General features: G+C 38.1%; 1 protein-coding gene and 1 long non-coding RNA gene across 4 annotated transcripts in view; one reads left to right on the top strand and one right to left on the bottom strand.

Moving 5' to 3' along the window:
• Positions 1–14901, top strand: part of LOC146685067 (arf-GAP with coiled-coil, ANK repeat and PH domain-containing protein 3-like) — a 70358-nt gene extending 55457 nt beyond the window's left edge. The window contains exons 11-25 of one of the 2 annotated variants that reach the window (XM_085444477.1): positions 89–201; positions 1469–1520; positions 1817–1917; positions 2616–2727; positions 3093–3301; positions 4436–4505; positions 6259–6353; positions 6448–6665; positions 6766–6852; positions 7025–7117; positions 7196–7422; positions 7539–7648; positions 8115–8225; positions 8315–8376; positions 14078–14901. In XM_085444477.1, coding sequence (XP_085300603.1) covers positions 89–201; positions 1469–1520; positions 1817–1917; positions 2616–2727; positions 3093–3301; positions 4436–4505; positions 6259–6353; positions 6448–6665; positions 6766–6852; positions 7025–7117; positions 7196–7422; positions 7539–7648; positions 8115–8225; positions 8315–8376; positions 14078–14184 — 1767 coding nt within the window. In that variant the 3' untranslated portion in view covers positions 14185–14901. Of the gene's footprint in view, positions 1–88; positions 202–1468; positions 1521–1816; positions 1918–2615; positions 2728–3092; positions 3302–4435; positions 4506–6258; positions 6354–6447; positions 6666–6762; positions 6853–7024; positions 7118–7195; positions 7423–7538; positions 7649–8114; positions 8226–8314; positions 8377–14077 lie in introns of both variants that reach the window. The other variant, XM_085444476.1, reaches the window with a different exon arrangement.
• Positions 1–16437, bottom strand: part of LOC146685066 (uncharacterized) — a 49760-nt gene that overhangs the window by 32049 nt on the left and 1274 nt on the right. The window contains exons 2-3 of one of the 2 annotated variants that reach the window (XR_014917227.1): positions 15867–15949; positions 13757–14186 (exon numbers count right to left, since the gene is read on the bottom strand). This is a non-coding gene — a long non-coding RNA (uncharacterized LOC146685066). Of the gene's footprint in view, positions 1–13756; positions 14187–15866; positions 15950–16437 lie in introns of those variants that run through there. The other variant, XR_014917228.1, reaches the window with a different exon arrangement.

Raw genomic sequence — 16437 nt, 5'->3', positions numbered from 1 at the left:
GGTTAAAACGACACCCTGCCAGCAGTAAATAGGCCTTTGGCTTCCATCTGTGACAGACAGGATTTATTTTGCCCTTCTTCTCCTTCAGGACTTTTCCTATGACGAATCGAAGGTGGAGTTTAACGTGGATGCTCCTAATGGTGTGGTGATGGAGGGCTACCTGTTCAAGAGGGCCAGCAATGCGTTTAAGACCTGGAACAGGTAACTACAAAAATCCACACAAACATTTATGCTACGTAAGCCTCATCTCCTTTTCAAAGAGATCTGACAAAGCAGTTTTACTTTCATTATACAATATGTCACGCAATAAAGAAAAGTTTGGTTACCAGGGTAACCCCGGTACTCTGAAAACCGAGTGAAGTTTTAAAGGGAATATTTTAAGTCACAAAAATGACAAACTTATCGAAAGTACTAGTAATAATTTGGTGAAATGACGAGTAAAGAAAATAGTTAGGAAAATATCTTAAAAACGAGTAGTTATGGACGAAACAATAAACACAACCAAACAAATGGCATTAATAAGCAGGCTCAGTATATATTGCTCAATAGAATACTTCATAATAGGCAGGAACTACATGAAGGAAAAAGGTTAAGTAGAAATAAAGAAAATTCCTATTTACTAATAGGACTAGAATTTATTAGTAGTTCATTTTAATTACATAATTTAGAAAATATAATGAATTGTCTTTATAAAGTAAAATCTCAGATTCAATTAAAGAGGATAAAATCTTGAATTTCCAGTCAGAAAGAGCCTTGAAGATACATTTTTATTACCTTCCTTTAACATAGATGGGCCATTAAAGAGTTTCTTAATGCAAAACCTGAAGCAGAAGGAACAAAAAAATTATTCTAGACTAGATGCATAGTCATAGTTAATACATTTGTAAATAAATACATGGTAAATGTTTTATGTTATCTTTTATTAATGTAGGGAAATGTGTTCTCTGCATTTAACCGAGTCCTCAGTGGGGACCAGTTCTAGCTCATGCTATGCATAATGCATTAATCACGCAAACTGTGACGTCAATACATCACCAGGACCTGCTGGGGGCTTGCTTGACTCTTTCTCCTAAGCAAAGGATAGATTAGGAGAGACAGAAGCTGTTAAAGGTGAATTCATGGTGTTATTAAGATTTTATTAATATAGAGGGATGAATATGTTAGAGCAGCCAACCAAACTTTGATGGAGCCAGCCGAAGCTCAAAGGTTTGTTCTCTGGGATCAGAGCTTTTAACCATATGTCAAGGTCCTGTATCTCTTAAGGCTTAGAGAATCTCTTTATAAAACAGGAGATTTGTTTGGCTCCGTGATTTTAGTCAGTTATTCCAAACATAATCCAAAAAACAGAGGAGGTGACCTACTTTAGAAACTTTATAATACTACTAATAAAGAGTAAAATACCTTAAAAAGGTTGTGATGATGTGATGCATCCCATTTCAAATGTTTTTATTTCTCTCCCTCTGTCTAGACGGTGGTTCTCCATACAAAACAGTCAGCTGGTCTATCAGAAGAAGCTCAAGGTAAGTCCACTTTAGTCCATGTCAGCTTTCTTTAGGGATGATGTGGCTTGTGAGAATTTAGTAGTGCTGTTTATGGTGATCTACATTGAATTATGCATGTTAAGCAGGTCAGAGATTAATAAACATAAAATAAAAACTGCTCTGTCTGTTTTAGCCTGAATGCTTAACCTCTCGGGTCTCAGTGTACCCTCAGGGGGAGCCAACAGCTGGTCAGGAAAAATGTATATTCTAGAAGGAAAATGGCTGTTTTCTGTGTTGATGATATCAGGAATGAGAAGATGTTTTTGTGTTTGCAGGATTCTCTGACGGTGGTAGTGGAGGACCTCCGGCTATGCTCTGTTAAACCATGCGAGGACATCGAGAGGAGGTTCTGCTTTGAAGTCGTCTCCCCCTCCAAGTAAATAAGCACGATGCCATGATAATGATAAACTGGTGACCATACTGGGATCAATGGCTCAGATCACTGTGGTCTGACTATGGTGATCCTGTAACTTTTCCTCTAGAGACGCCACCAAGTCAAAGTGTGTCTGTGTCATGTTTATTTGTCTAGTAATAATCATAGACTGTAGCAAAGTGACCCATTGATTTCTGCGTTTTGCATTTTCAAGCCACAACATAGTAATTTAGCTGCCACCATGTTGTTTTTTTAGAGCCAGAAGTCATCATATTGGGATTAGAATTTTCCCATCAGAAGTTGTTCCTTGGTAATAATCTTAGCCAAAATTAGCACGCATCTATGTGAGACTTTTATAGCTGAAAGAGAAAATGATTGCACAACAATCAATCCTATCCATCCAGTTTAGGGTCATCAAGGGTCTAGATCCTACCTCAGTCATAAATACAGGAATTCAGGCCATATCTCAAATTTTAAAGTTACTTATCACAAAGTTTCAATTTACTAAGTATCTCTAAATTTAAACTCACATAAAAAAATAAATTAAATATTGACTGCTTTGTTCAAATCACTGCTGTGCAGGTACAGCATCAGGAGGTGGCTTGCTTTACTTTATTCTTTCTTAATCTGTGCTTTAGGTAATCATAAATATTACAACAATCCTTTTTCTGATTCATGAATATAATGTGGGCGTCTTTCAGGAGCTGTATGCTTCAGGCTGAGTCTGAGAAGTTAAGACATTTGTGGATTCAGGCTGTTCAAGCTAGCATCGCTTCAGCCTACAGAGAGAGCCCAGACACGTACTACATAGAGGTGAGTCAAAATTAATGGGAAAAAATGCTTGTTTATGGGATGTTTTTCCATGTTTTAATTCAAATATGGTACTTTTTATTCCACTATAATCTATTTATCTAACACCCACAGTTGCTCTATGATCAGTTAATAAATTATGCTGCAATGCCCTAGACTAAAATACCTGTTATAAAAAAATAGTCCAGTCGTAGCAGATGTTCCTATTAGGATATTTAAACTTAACGTTTTATCTCATTTGTTTAATCTGTAAAGTTTAATTCACATCGACACAACTCCACATACTTCCTCTCAATTTATAACAAATAATACTTTGTTTCACTAAAATTGAATGAAATTCCGTCCTAACTGATAGCATTTGTTTGTAGCATCTGGACAGAACAGCCTCTCCATCCACAAGCAGCATCGATTCAGCCAGTGAGCCACGGGAGCGCAGCGCCCGGGGCGAGACCATCCTGCAGCGGATCCAGTGTCTGCCGGGGAACGAGCAGTGCTGCGACTGCGGTCAGGCCGACCCTCGCTGGGCCTCAATCAACCTCGGCATCCTGCTGTGCATCGAGTGCTCCGGCATCCACAGGTAGAAAAAACGCCTGCATTATTCTCAGAAAAGTTTGGACAGGGCCATGTTTACTATACTATACCATCTCCTCTTCTTTTAACTACAGTCTATAAACACGTGGGAACTGAGTCCTCTGGAAGAGGAACCTTGACTCATTCTTGTCTGATAGTATTCCAGCAGCTCCACAGTCCTGGGTTGTTTTTGTCATATTTTCCGTAGGTTGTCACTTTTAGCTTAGCATTGGAGTCTGCCAGTGTCACGTTAAAGGGAAGGTCATCATAGTCATATTGACTTCCCAACAGAAGAAGAGTGTGAAAACAGCCTCTCAATGTCAAACTGCACAATTAAGCACGATAAGCATCTTTAGGGTGGACTTAAAGAATCTGAGCGCTTCCTCTAAACCTGCCTCGTGCTGTGTGGCGGCTGCTGGCTCTGAGGACAGGAAGAGGTGCCAGCAGCCTGCTAAAGTTGGGAGAGCACGTTCTGCCACACACGCTGCTGACAGATTAAAGTGCAGGACACTGCTTATTGGATCAGTCGTGCCTTGAGTGAGAGTTTTCACAGAGTGATAAGTCATTGAATAGCTGAATTCAGTGCTGGATATGATGTAATGCTGCTGAATGGAGGCACCATGTTTGCAGAAAGACACTTCCTTTGCACTTTTGTTTCATTCCATCACACTGTGGCGTCATTGAGGGTCGTTTTCAGGCGTCTGATCCCTTAGGAGTTTTGTTTATTTTGCAGCCACAATTTTCACTGCTTATGTAATCTCAAATCCCGTCCCTGAATGCGTGTGTGCCCACCTGTTGAATATTCATGCTCCTCCTTTGGACTGTTCTTCTCACAGAGAGATCAGACGTGGCCTCTTGTAGCTCAGTGCAGTTTTTTTCTAACGTGCAACAGTTGCCTAGATACCAGACAGTGATTTGCATGACATTAGGAGCCCGGGATTCAAATCAGGTCACCACACAACGCCATGGTGCATCTTTTCATATTAGAAGAATATAAACTGCTTTTTGTTTTGTCGAGCTGGACGCCATCTGCTGCTTTACAGTCCTAACAAAGTGAAATTCTTCCCCTTTAAGCACTAAACAGTTTGACTACAGAACATCAACAGCACATCTCTGGACTCTGAATATGTTTCTCTTGCAGGAGTCTTGGAGTTCACTGCTCAAAGGTGCGCTCACTCACGCTGGACTCGTGGGAACCAGAATTATTAAAGGTACAATTAGTCTCAGCTAAACAGCCATGGGGCAGTTTTTAACACATTACTAGAATAACCTGAAGATGAAAAATGGATATCACTGTCTTATAGCACTTGTTAAAACCTACTGTGACAAAAGGCTTCACAGTTTGGATGAAATCCCACATTAAAACACGAGTGTACCTGTTCAAACAGACAAACAGACCGTCGTGCATGCACACCTCCATAAACATTAAAAATATAAGATATGATAGTAAGTCAGACTAAAGAGGAACCTATTTGTTTGGCTTTTTCCAAAGCAGTATCCTTGTAACCAGCTAAAATGAACACCTTATTTGGAAAAAATGATTTAAAAACACTGAATTAACTGAAATAAAAACAATAATAAGACTTTTATAAAAGTAAAGGATAGTTTGCACTAATAAAATGATCTAAAACAGAGAAAAATACAGGAATTGTTTTGATCTTCAAAACCATTTATGAACATGTTTCTTGAGAATGTGATATCTACATGACCATTACTTAAGTATTTATATCGTAACATAATACGTTGTTATAAAATAACCCACTTTATATTGTATATAATGTATCAATGTAAAAAAAAAAAAAAAAGGCTTCTATGTCACTAACACTAAAACAAATAAAAACTGTTATAACTAAATAATATGAAACAAACTGGAAACTCCAGTTTGGTTCATAATATTTAGGCAAAAGTTGAAATTCATTAAGAAATTACAGAAAAATTTAAAATTATATTAACTGTGGTTGTTCGATAGAACGATATGTATCGGATGACGATATAAAAACGTCTATCGTTTCATTTTACGCTATCGTTTGTTTCAAAATAAACTGTTTACGGCAATATTTTTTCATTGTTTTGATGGTCACTGTAGTGACTATATTAATTTCTTAAAGTTCTCTCTTTCTCTTAGATTTAATATAACCACACTACAGACGGATTAGCGCCTGTTTTTATGCGTTGTCGTTAGCAACAACGACGGTAACAGCATCGCGTGTCCGCTTCTTTATGTACCACATAAACCTTTCACAATAAAGCTCAAGATACTGTTGAGACTTTTCAAAATAAACTGAATCACGTGAAAGAGCAGATTATTTATGGATGAGAAACAAAAAAGAGCCGACAGGTGCTAAAAAATAAACCTTAGACTCAAACGTTAGAACAGGCTTTTCCCCGCAGCACACCGTGTAATAAATACTCACAAAGAAAATGGCGGCCTTTACAACTTATGTCTAAAAATGTATAGTTTCATGCATCGGTTAAAACACTCGACTCAGGGTACATGACGCGCAGCTGGAAACACTTCCCGCAAGTCGAGCTGCCCGAGATTCACAGAATTTACAGAAAATGTTACATTTTTGTGATTTATGTCGTTATCGGGATGATAGAATTCTTATATCGGGATATGAGATTTTGGTCATATCGCACAGCCCTAACTGTGGTCTAAAGGCAACTACTCAAAATACACAAAATGTATATCAAAATGTTTCTCTGAAACCAATACGAGCTTTATGTTTGTTTAATTAGTTTAAAAACAGAAATGTTAAACCAACGGTGAGATTGTTTAGCTTAGATAAACTAGCAGTTTCCCTTTTTAGTTTTTATGCTAAGCTAGCAAGCATTTATATTTTACAAAAAGACAAGGGAGTGATCTGGGTTATCTCAGCTACCCTTTAGCAAAAAGCCCAATATAATTCCTAAACTATCAAACTATTACTTTAAGTTCCTAATCATTGTCATATTTCCTCGTAGTTGATGTGTGAACTCGGAAACAGCGTCATCAACCACATCTATGAAGGCTCCTGCCAAGAAAAAGGTCTTAAGAAACCATTACCATCCAGCTCAAGGTGAGAACTGATGAAGCGCAGCTAATCTGATCTATAAACATGTGACCTTTGAGGCACTAACATCAAAAGTCGTATGTCATGTGGTTTTGTTCAGGCAAGAAAAAGAGGCCTGGATTAAGGCAAAATATGTAGAGAAGAAATTCTTGAAGAAGCTGGGCTCCACTGAGATACTCATCAACGGGGAGAGGAAGTCGGAGCGGCGGTGGAGTGTGAAGAAATGCCGAAGACACAACAGCGCTACGACGGTGCCCAAAACACGGCGGAGATACCGACAGGAGCCTGGAAACACCTCCCCCTCCACCTTCTCCTCAGGTATGTCAGGTGAAATGCAGCTTAGCGATGTAGTTTTCCAGTGTTTTTCATACAAATTAGACACCATATAAAAGCTTTCTTTCTGTTCCTCTCATAGCAGCTGCTAAGTTCAGACGAGAATCTCTGTTCTGTCCCGATGAGCTGGACTCCCTCTTCTCCTACTTTGATACGGGATCTGGGCCTCGAAGTAAGCAACTCCCTACTGTGACACTCACACCTTTGTACCACACATTTTAAAGCATGGGAATACAGAGCTTGGATTGTGTGTTCACTATTGCACCATTAAAATGACACTAATTGCTCTGAAAGAGACAGCTGTGACTAATGTGTCCATGTTGTGGCGCCTCCCGGTCCGGCAGGTCTGAGCAGCGACAGCGGGTTGGGAGGCAGTACAGACGGCAGCACAGACATCCTGGTGTTTGGCTCAGTAGTGGACAGCGTCACAGAGGAGGGTGAGTCCAGGGGATGAACTGTAACGAGCTGCTTTTATGTCTGTATGCTGTTGCTGAGTTATGTTACGCTGTCCTCAGAGTGTGAGGTGTCCGAGGACTCGAGCGGAGAGGCTGAATTGGAGGCCGAGCCAGAGACGTCAGACCTGGAGGACCTAAGGGATCTTCATCCCGGAGCCCTGCTCTATAAAGCCTCGAAAGCTCGTAACCTCCCCGTCATGGCTGCAGCGCTAGCTCATGGAGCTGATGTCAATTTAGTAAACGAGGAAGACGAAGGAAAAACGCCCCTCATACAGGCTGTGATCGGGGTGAGTGAATCGACCGAAGAGGTCTGGAAACTTCTCGCATCGGTCTTTCATTAGACAAAAACTCTGATTATGACATAATCCAATGTAAACATCTTTTCACTTCTGCTTTATTTTAGGGTTCATTGATTGCCTGTGAGTTTCTGCTCCAGAACGCTGCTGACGTCAACCAAAGAGACGCGAGAGGGAGGGGGCCCCTGCATCATGCCACGTATCTGGGACACACGGGGTGAGTCATGAGGAGTTTTACTCTCCCTGCTGCATTTCTAACCACTTCACACATGGTTTACAGTTTAGTAAAGCGAGCTTTGTTGGAGTGATGCTAAGCTTGTCCAGGACAATGAGCCTCGTGCAGGAAACCTATTTAAAAGGCATGCATGAGTGATTTAAAAGAATTGACTTTTCCTTTTATGAGAAGTTCAGGCTTGTTGTTCTCCCGGGAAAACCATTGTTTGACTGAAAGTGGCTATAAATCATATTTTCACTCCAATAGTGCCAGGCTTCTCAAAGCACGGCCCTTGGTTAGTTTTTGTGTGGGCCCTGGTTGCAACAAGGAAACAGACTAAACCTTCCTTACTTTTACAGATACATCCAGTGTAAAAGAAACGTGACCTAACTTGTGGTTGAAATATTTTAAAAAATGATTACCATTGAGTTCTGGTTATAATTGATCTTGTTTTCTTTTGTCTTTCCAGGCAGGTGTGTTTATTCCTCAAACGAGGAGCTACACAGAACGATGGTGACGAAGATGGCCAGGATCCGCTGAGTATAGCTGTGCAGCAAGCCAACGCAGATATAGTCACGCTGTATGTTGTTTTACTTACGCACTATAGAGTCCATTAAGTGTTTTTCAAATAACTAAATCCTCTTTTTGATTTCTCATTTTTTCCTTCAGGCTGCGTCTTGCCCGGATGAACGATGAGATGCGGGAGTCAGAAGGACCCTTTGGACAGCCAGGTCAATACCCAATCAGCAGCCCCACTGAGCAGCAGTATAAGAAATGCATTCAGGAGTTTATCTGTCTCAATATAGCAGCTTCATAATAATCAGGTCAGGTTGAACTAATGTAGGGGGTGCCAATAGATGCATGAAGACACATGTTTGGGGATCTTAGGCTTCATGTTCGTCTGAAAGACTTTTTACTACCCAATTTTCTTCTTCTCTACATCTGTCATGTTTCTCTCCGCAAACCTAGCAGCCGGCCGCTCCCTTCTCAGGTTCTAACAGCAACTCAATGTTCCTAATCTACTTTTAACGATGTCAGTTTGGACCAAAAACAGAAATAAATTGGCCAGGTGTGGCAGAGAAATCACTGCCAGGGAAACGTTAGAAATCTATTAGTTATTATGAGGCCAGGAGTGGACCTTAAATAATGTCATCAGTAGAGTATTTGGGACCAATCTAGGACTTTGAGGGTTTCAGAGGATACAGGGAGCTCTGAACCAAAGAACTCAAAAGAGTTAGGTTTCATTTCATCATGTGGTCGGGGTGTATATTTTGTGGGATTCCCCGTTTTAGACACGTCTGGTTCCTGAAGTAAAAGCCTCTTTACTTTTTCTAGTAGACATGGCAAAACTACCCAAGACACATGGAGGTGTTGTATTAGAGATGTGTGCCATGGAAAAATGATGATGTTGATCAAAGTGATGAGGATATCTGTATATTTGTCTGTCACATGGCTCTTTGGTATATGCTAACTTTACACACTATACTTTCTTTTAAAGATTTCCCAGGAATTTAGAAGTTGTTTAAAACAAAGCACAGCACAGCAAAACGTGTGAAATCTTAAGACTTATCAGTGAGGGTGCCGGTCATGTAAATTTTGTGATCACAGTGTGAATGCTGACCTTTAAACTAACAGACCACTAACTATGCATGTGTCCTCAAAGTGAACTAGGATGTACTACTGTAAGAATAACAACTTACATATGATGTCTCCAGTTGTCAGTGTGTAAATCCCACAAGTTGTACACAGAAACCAAACTTTACCAAATGGAGATCATTAGACTTGTGCTTTATCTTATGGACTTGAACTCCAAACAGCACTTACTGCTATAAATCCCATAATTCCACACATGCAGATTGAAAACATGGTCGCCATCTACTTAAAGCTGAAAATCTGATCTGCTTGTCAAACCCAAGCTTGTTGTATGCACAATCTAATTGTTATAAACGTTTGGTTTCTAATACCATTATGGTATTATTCCCAATTCAAGGTCAAGACAACAAGTCATATATAGAGTTTTATGGTTTGAATAATGACCAACATGTACAACATTAACTGCATGCAAGTTTTACTCAGTATTACTTGAAACTATAGTTTGAGCCTATAAAGTTGTGAGGAACGTACAACAGCAACAGCAATGTCTTCCATAGACTTCCATAACTTTAACCTCCTGGACCTGCAGTCCCCATATGTCCACATATGTGGACATCACATTTTGGGTTGTCTAGACTAAAAACTACTAACTATACTAAATTTTGCTCTACAAGGGCCTGATATGCACTTACAAAGACATTATATTGCCACTGTTCTATCAAAATTTAAAACAAATGTCCTCATATATGGATATCAGACCCTTGTAGAGCAAAATCAGGTAAAAAGATAATTCTTTATTTTTACATTCATCAGGTCGAATCAGCCCAAATAGCAGAGAGAAATTAAAAATGCATGCCATGATGAGTTCAGGTCTTATGACGTTAATATGGTAGCTTCTTATCTTATTAGCAAACCAGAAACTTGCACCTCTACAGTGTGAAATGGTACACAGGATGCTATCCACAGCCTCACATATGCAAATAAGCTGATGGATATAAAAGTTTTAAGGTCAGCCAGCAAGCTGAAGATGGTTCAGGAGCAAAATAGCTGTTAGGGGCAGCAGTTTTATTTAAATGCTGAAAAACTATGTTTTGAAAGTTAGCATAGCGTAAAGAGCCACTGTAATAGGAAATTGGTTGAATTATAAATATACTAAAATGAAAGAAATCTTATAAATATTGAAACCAAAGGAGGAAAAACCCTTCAGGAGTCAGCATGTGTTTGTTTACCAGTAATAATTAAAAAAAAAAAAAAAAAAAAAAACAGCCGCAGGGGGGTTCAGCCAGTTTCTCTTTCCTACTTGTTTTTAACTGAATCAATTTTTCAAAAATTAACCTCCATTATTTAATAAAAGAATAAAATAGTGGAGGAACTCTTTATTTAAATAACTTCATGAGGGGAAACTGTGAAGCTGCAATAACTGTAATGGAGAGAAAATGATGTGAGAATTATTTCTGCGTAGTGATTAAAAGATTGATTAAGTAAAGCTTTTATTTTTCATTAAACGCAAAATGATGCACTTTTAATTTTTTTTAATATATGACAGGACTCTCAGAGCCATAGTGCAATGACTATTTCAGTACAGATAATCAGTATTTTTTTGTATTATGCTTAACAGCAAGGCAGATGGTATTTTTTTAAGCTGGATATAGATTTTTTTTTTTTGGGTGGGGGGGGATTAACACCACAACCACACAGAACGATATTAATGTTCCCAATATGATATAAAAATCACTCGTTGGTGGAGTTATTCTTTAGGAGAAACTACACTGGAAGGTTTTTGATAAGTCACTCTAAACTACCATGTTACTGTATATACAGTATTTGTATGTTAAAATGTTTGTTTATGGTAATCAGATGTGTCACGCCTAGGCTTATATTGTTTGTTAGTTTATATTGCATGGGTGGCTGATGCCCAGGTCCACTGAAGCCCAGTTGCTTATTTTTAAAGTTCTGTACCCAGTATACGTGAATATGTAACATTGAATATTGTTGGAAAATGTTAATATCCATATTATATAATACCAAATCACGACAACAGTGCATGAGGTGACATCCATGGCAGAAATCAGTTAATGCAAACAGACTGAACACCCTCTCCTGCAATCATCTGTTGGCTGGGTGACAAGAACAGTGAACCTGGCAGCTCAACACTTTTTGTTTGATCCGCTTGCTAGCTTGCAGTTAGCGACAGTGTGTTATCCAAAGCCTACATAAAAATACAGACAGACTCCCTTCAGACTGTTGGGGTTTAGCTCAAACCAAAGAAAGCTTGCAGAGCTTTTAGAGAGCAGAAATGTTTTTACCAATTTTAGTTTTATATGGAGAATCTTAACAATCTGGGACTGTCTAAAGATGATTATAGTAGAGATGTTTGTGATTTCCAGATTAGTTTATATAAACGCTATTCACTGGAAAGAATTTCAGCATCATTACTGCCTAATGGTGTTATTTTGTAATTGACACTAAAGAAAAAGTCTTATGATAAGCTTAGACAGTGTAATATCCCAATGCTTACAGCTACTGGTTTAGCCCCTTTGAGTAAATTTAGTTGGAGAAACTATTTTGCCGCCAACTATTTTCTGACTCCACAAACCTTCCTAATAATTTTTGTACAGTCCCATTCTTTTATTTGCCAGGTAAAACTGTTTAAACGATATGACATTGACAGGAAGGGTAGCTCGCTCATTTCCGCACTTTGAAAACATGCCTTCTCTCAGCCTTTCCTTTTTTGTGCAGTACGTGGTGTCAACATCACCAAAACACTCTCCAAAAGGTCTCAGTTTTTACAAGATGAATCATGTCGTCGACAAAGCATTAAGCCATTGAAGGATTAGGTGTTGTACAGCTCAGTGTGTCTACAGTGACTGTTGTGTATATAAACGCAAAAACTATTAACACTTTAACTTCTAACAGGCCATTTCTAACTTTCCTGTACTTCTTTTTTCCTGTCTCTTGACTGTTTTCTGTACAATTTCTTTGAATATTGTAATATTGTAAAAAACAAAAAAAAACAAAAACAAAAACATGCATCTCAGAATTTACAGTACTTGTGTGTGTTAACACTAACTTCTACCTATGTTTTCCTCTTTGTGTCTTCTAATATGATACTAAAAAATAAACAAAAGGTCTGACTAATCACTAACTTCTCTCTTTCTTCTGTGCTTTATTTCTTCTTTCACTTGCTTTACTAACTTTACCACAAAGCATAACTATGAAGCAAATAGCAAATAACTAATATATTTAATATTTGAAGTGGCGTGTGTGTGTGTGTGTGTGTGTGTGTGTGTGTGTGTGTGTGTGTGTGTGTGTTTGGAGGGGGGGGGGCTGTTTAGTGCATTAAACAGTATGATAGATAAAAATAACAACACATTATATAAAAGTTATAAACTGAATTGTGTATCATTGAATAATTTAAGTATTTGATTAGACAGTCGATCAATAACAGATACTCCTGATCTCAACTCATTAAGTCGCGACATTAAGTCCACAGAATCAGTTTCTTCCATTCCAACAAATAAATTTATAATTTCTATGTAATGTGGTTTTTTTTTTTTTTTTTTTGGGGGGGGGGATTTTTGGTTGATATTCAATTTCTCTTCAGTAATATGAGACGACCATAAAAATGAGAGACTGTTCATTTCTTTGTAAGTGAGCAAACGTATTAATTCAGCAGGCAAAATAATCAAATAGTATGGATAACTCGATATTTTCTCTTTTTATGACCATTCTCTGTAAACTCTAGGAATAGCCTAACTGTTTGGGAAAGTCCCAACAGGTCAGCAAAGAAATACTAAGACCAACCCATGCCACATTCAAACTCTCTTAAATCAGCGGTCCCCAAATCTCGTCCTGGTACTGGTTCGTGAGTCGTTTGGTACCGGGCCGCGACAGTTGGGGCTTGGGTGTGAAATTTATGGTTTTCAGGGTTTTTATTGTTTTTATCATTAACTCTGTTTCCCTGGGTCTTTTCCCATGTGTTATGAATAAAACTTCTTTGTTTTGGTACCGGTACTGGTTTTATTTTGTTGTACTAATTTGCGACACCTTAAAGGCCGGTCCGTGAAATATTTTTGGACATAAACCGGTCCGTAGCGCAAAAAAGGTTGGGGACCGCTGTCTTAAATTATCTTTCTTCCTCATTGTGATGCTCAGTTTGAAGTTCAGCAAGTCATCTTGACCGGTTTTAGATGCCTAAATGCACCGAGTTGCTGCCAGGTGATTGGCTGAATAGATAGTTGCATGAACAAGAAACTTAACAGCTGTACCTAATAAAGTGGTACTACTAAAAAATCCTTCTGTTCATTATTCGAGGAAAAAAAAAAAAGAGGCAACAAAATCCTTTCTACTGCCTCAATTCTCTTAAGACTGTGGGAACAAACATTTGTAAAATATTCTGAGAGCAAAGGCCAAACACAGATAGGAAAACCAGCTCAATAAGGAATGTCTATAGAGGAAAGGAAACCTCCATAAATACCAGGAGCCTTGAACTCTCTGACTCAGAAACAAGCTGGGAAAACCAGGAATTTTCATCCCCTTTTTAATTTTCTGAGCCTGGCAGCTCTCACGGACACAAAAGACTTGAGTTGCTTTTGTTGTGGTAGTAGCGGTGGTGGGCTCAGCGGTCACCATGACAACAGGAAAAGTAGAGGCTCAGTATTTGGAAAGTTGAAAGAGGGGAAGCTTCATGGTGCCTTGGCCCTTCATTCAGAAGGCTCCTCTGTTGTTTCCTTCCTAACTTTCATTTAGAAAGATGTTTTGACTCTTCAAAGAGCTTTGGGTCTCGGGCTGTGGTTTTCATCGTCATTTCCTGTTGTGTTTTCTCTTTTTGTTCATCAGGAGACGCCACGTACCTTGACATCTTCCGAGAATTTTCGCACATGGCTTCCCACAACCCAGAAAAGCTGAAAAGAAGGAGTTTGCACTTCCGACACTCCTTCAGGTAGTCCTTCAAGAGTCGAGAGAGGGAGAAAATACTTGAAAAATGCAGCCTTCCAAACATTCACCACAGCTGGATTTCAATGAGAAGAGGAGCCTGATGCTGCTGAATAAATTCAGCCATCACAGTATACTATACAGTCAGTTTATGCATTTTTTGTAGCTTTCTCTGTGTACAGAGAAAGCTACAAAAAATGCATAAATAAATAAACGTCACATTTAAAGTTCATTAAAGTGAAAAAATTAATGCATTTTAGTTCAGTTACAACTTTTATTTTGATAGGGTTTTGTTCTATGAGGATCTGCTGGTCTTTTCCTCTCAGATATATATGTGTATAAATACATTGTTAGTTGAGCACTTGTTTTGTATGAACCATCATTTCTTTGCTGATTCATTACATCAATACTTTCCAGTATGTTTGATTGTATATGTACTGCATGCATGTACTCCTATTATATTTCAAGGATAAGAAATTTAATATCATTAGTTATTATCATCTTGATAAGCAGTTTTGATCTGAAACATGTTCTCTTTATCCTTTGTTTTTGCATCGACTATGCTGGTGTAGTCTTGGTGATGTATTTTTGTCTACTGTGGTGTACCACTATAAAACGCAGTGCTTCTGATGCTGTAAACAAGCTGTAGAGACAAAAATAAAAATGCTAATATATCTGAAAAGGCAAGATGAGAGATGGATGGAAATAAACATCGTCTGTTCGACTCACTCCGTTTTTCCTTGTCGCTGAGACAACAGCGCCTCCTTGTGTTGAAATGTGTGACAAATTGATCTTTTTAATTAGGGAATAATAAAAATACAGTGAAGCCCAATTTCAGTTGACTGTAGCTATACAGTTTATAAATTCAATATGTCTGCTAATAATTTCTAATTTCCCAACAAGTCTTTATTTGTGTTTATTTGTCAATATGGTGTTTACAGCCACCTTTCCATGGAATATTTAGCTAGAATAGCATTATCACAAGTTTTAATTAGGAGAACAAAATTCTAAATTTAAAAAATATAAATAAATAATAAGGTACCAGTGGTTAAAATGTGATCTTTCTCTCTCTCTCTCACACACACACACACACACACACACACACACACACACACACACACACACACACACACACACACATCCAACTCCATCTTTCTCTCTATATAAAGATGTATATCTATCTATAAAATTCAGTAATTCAGTTTCTATAAAATTCAGTAATTCAGTTTCTATAAATGAATTGATTACATTATTTTTCTGTTTAATATATTTGTAAGTAATGAAATTAATGGATAGATGGGTGAAAGATAATCTATCTCTAAATTGTTTAATTTTAAAAGGTGTACAAAAACAATATTAAATTTCCATGGGTTAAAAAAGTACATTTTTAAATATATAAATAACGAATGGAATGTTTTAAAAATGCTGTCTAAGAAGATAAAATAATAAAATCATAATTTAATGCTTTATTTCCATGGTAACTGTCCATCAACTGTTTAAAAAAAGATGGGCGTAGCCACTGTGGCATCACCTATCAGATTTTGGACATTGCATTTGGAGGTGGGGTTTGTTCCTTTTAGAACCAGAAGTGACCATATTTAGACAAAAAAAGTGCAGTGCAAAGTTAGCCGTCTGCATTTTCAAACTGTATTGAGTGCATCTGACAGATATAAACTTCTACAATTTCACTCACCAAAAGAGAAATGTGGACAGTCAAGGGGTCAAGTTAAGTGACTTCAGCTGAGGTGAGGCCTCTCTGGCAGCTGTTGGCTGAAGCTGTCAATGAAAGCAGCCACACCCTTACATTTAAATGTAAATCACATCAATATAATAATGATAACAATAATAATAATCTTTTTCATGATCCAGTGTATACTGACGGTTTTCTTAATGTTGTGAACTTGGGGATTTAACTCCTTTTGGAGCCAGCCTCAGCCGACCACGGGAGGACTAATTTTTCAGCCATGAACGTTGCTTCTCAGGTCCTCCATACAGAATTATAAACTTATACTGTATATTAGTCACTTAATCTGATGATTTTTCACTAGTTTCCATGTCATAATAATAATAATAATAATACAATATAAATAACTGTTAATAACAACATTAACAACCTAGTGCTACCACCTTATAGAAGGTCCTTGAGGCTCCACCAGTACTGAAGAAGGTACAAGTGGCACAGAGGGTGGTCAGGACTACAGACTATGGACAACAGTTTGTTCAGTGTCCACCTTTCTATCACAGCTTCAAAAATGCACAATTTG

Source organism: Copadichromis virginalis, linkage group LG20 (genome assembly GCF_057382275.1).
Source record: "Copadichromis virginalis isolate Kocher_CV1m ecotype Utaka linkage group LG20, C_Virginalis_male_GT1.1, whole genome shotgun sequence".
Classification (NCBI taxonomy): Eukaryota; Metazoa; Chordata; class Actinopteri; order Cichliformes; family Cichlidae; genus Copadichromis; species Copadichromis virginalis.
This window is presented reverse-complemented; position numbering and strand designations above follow the sequence as displayed.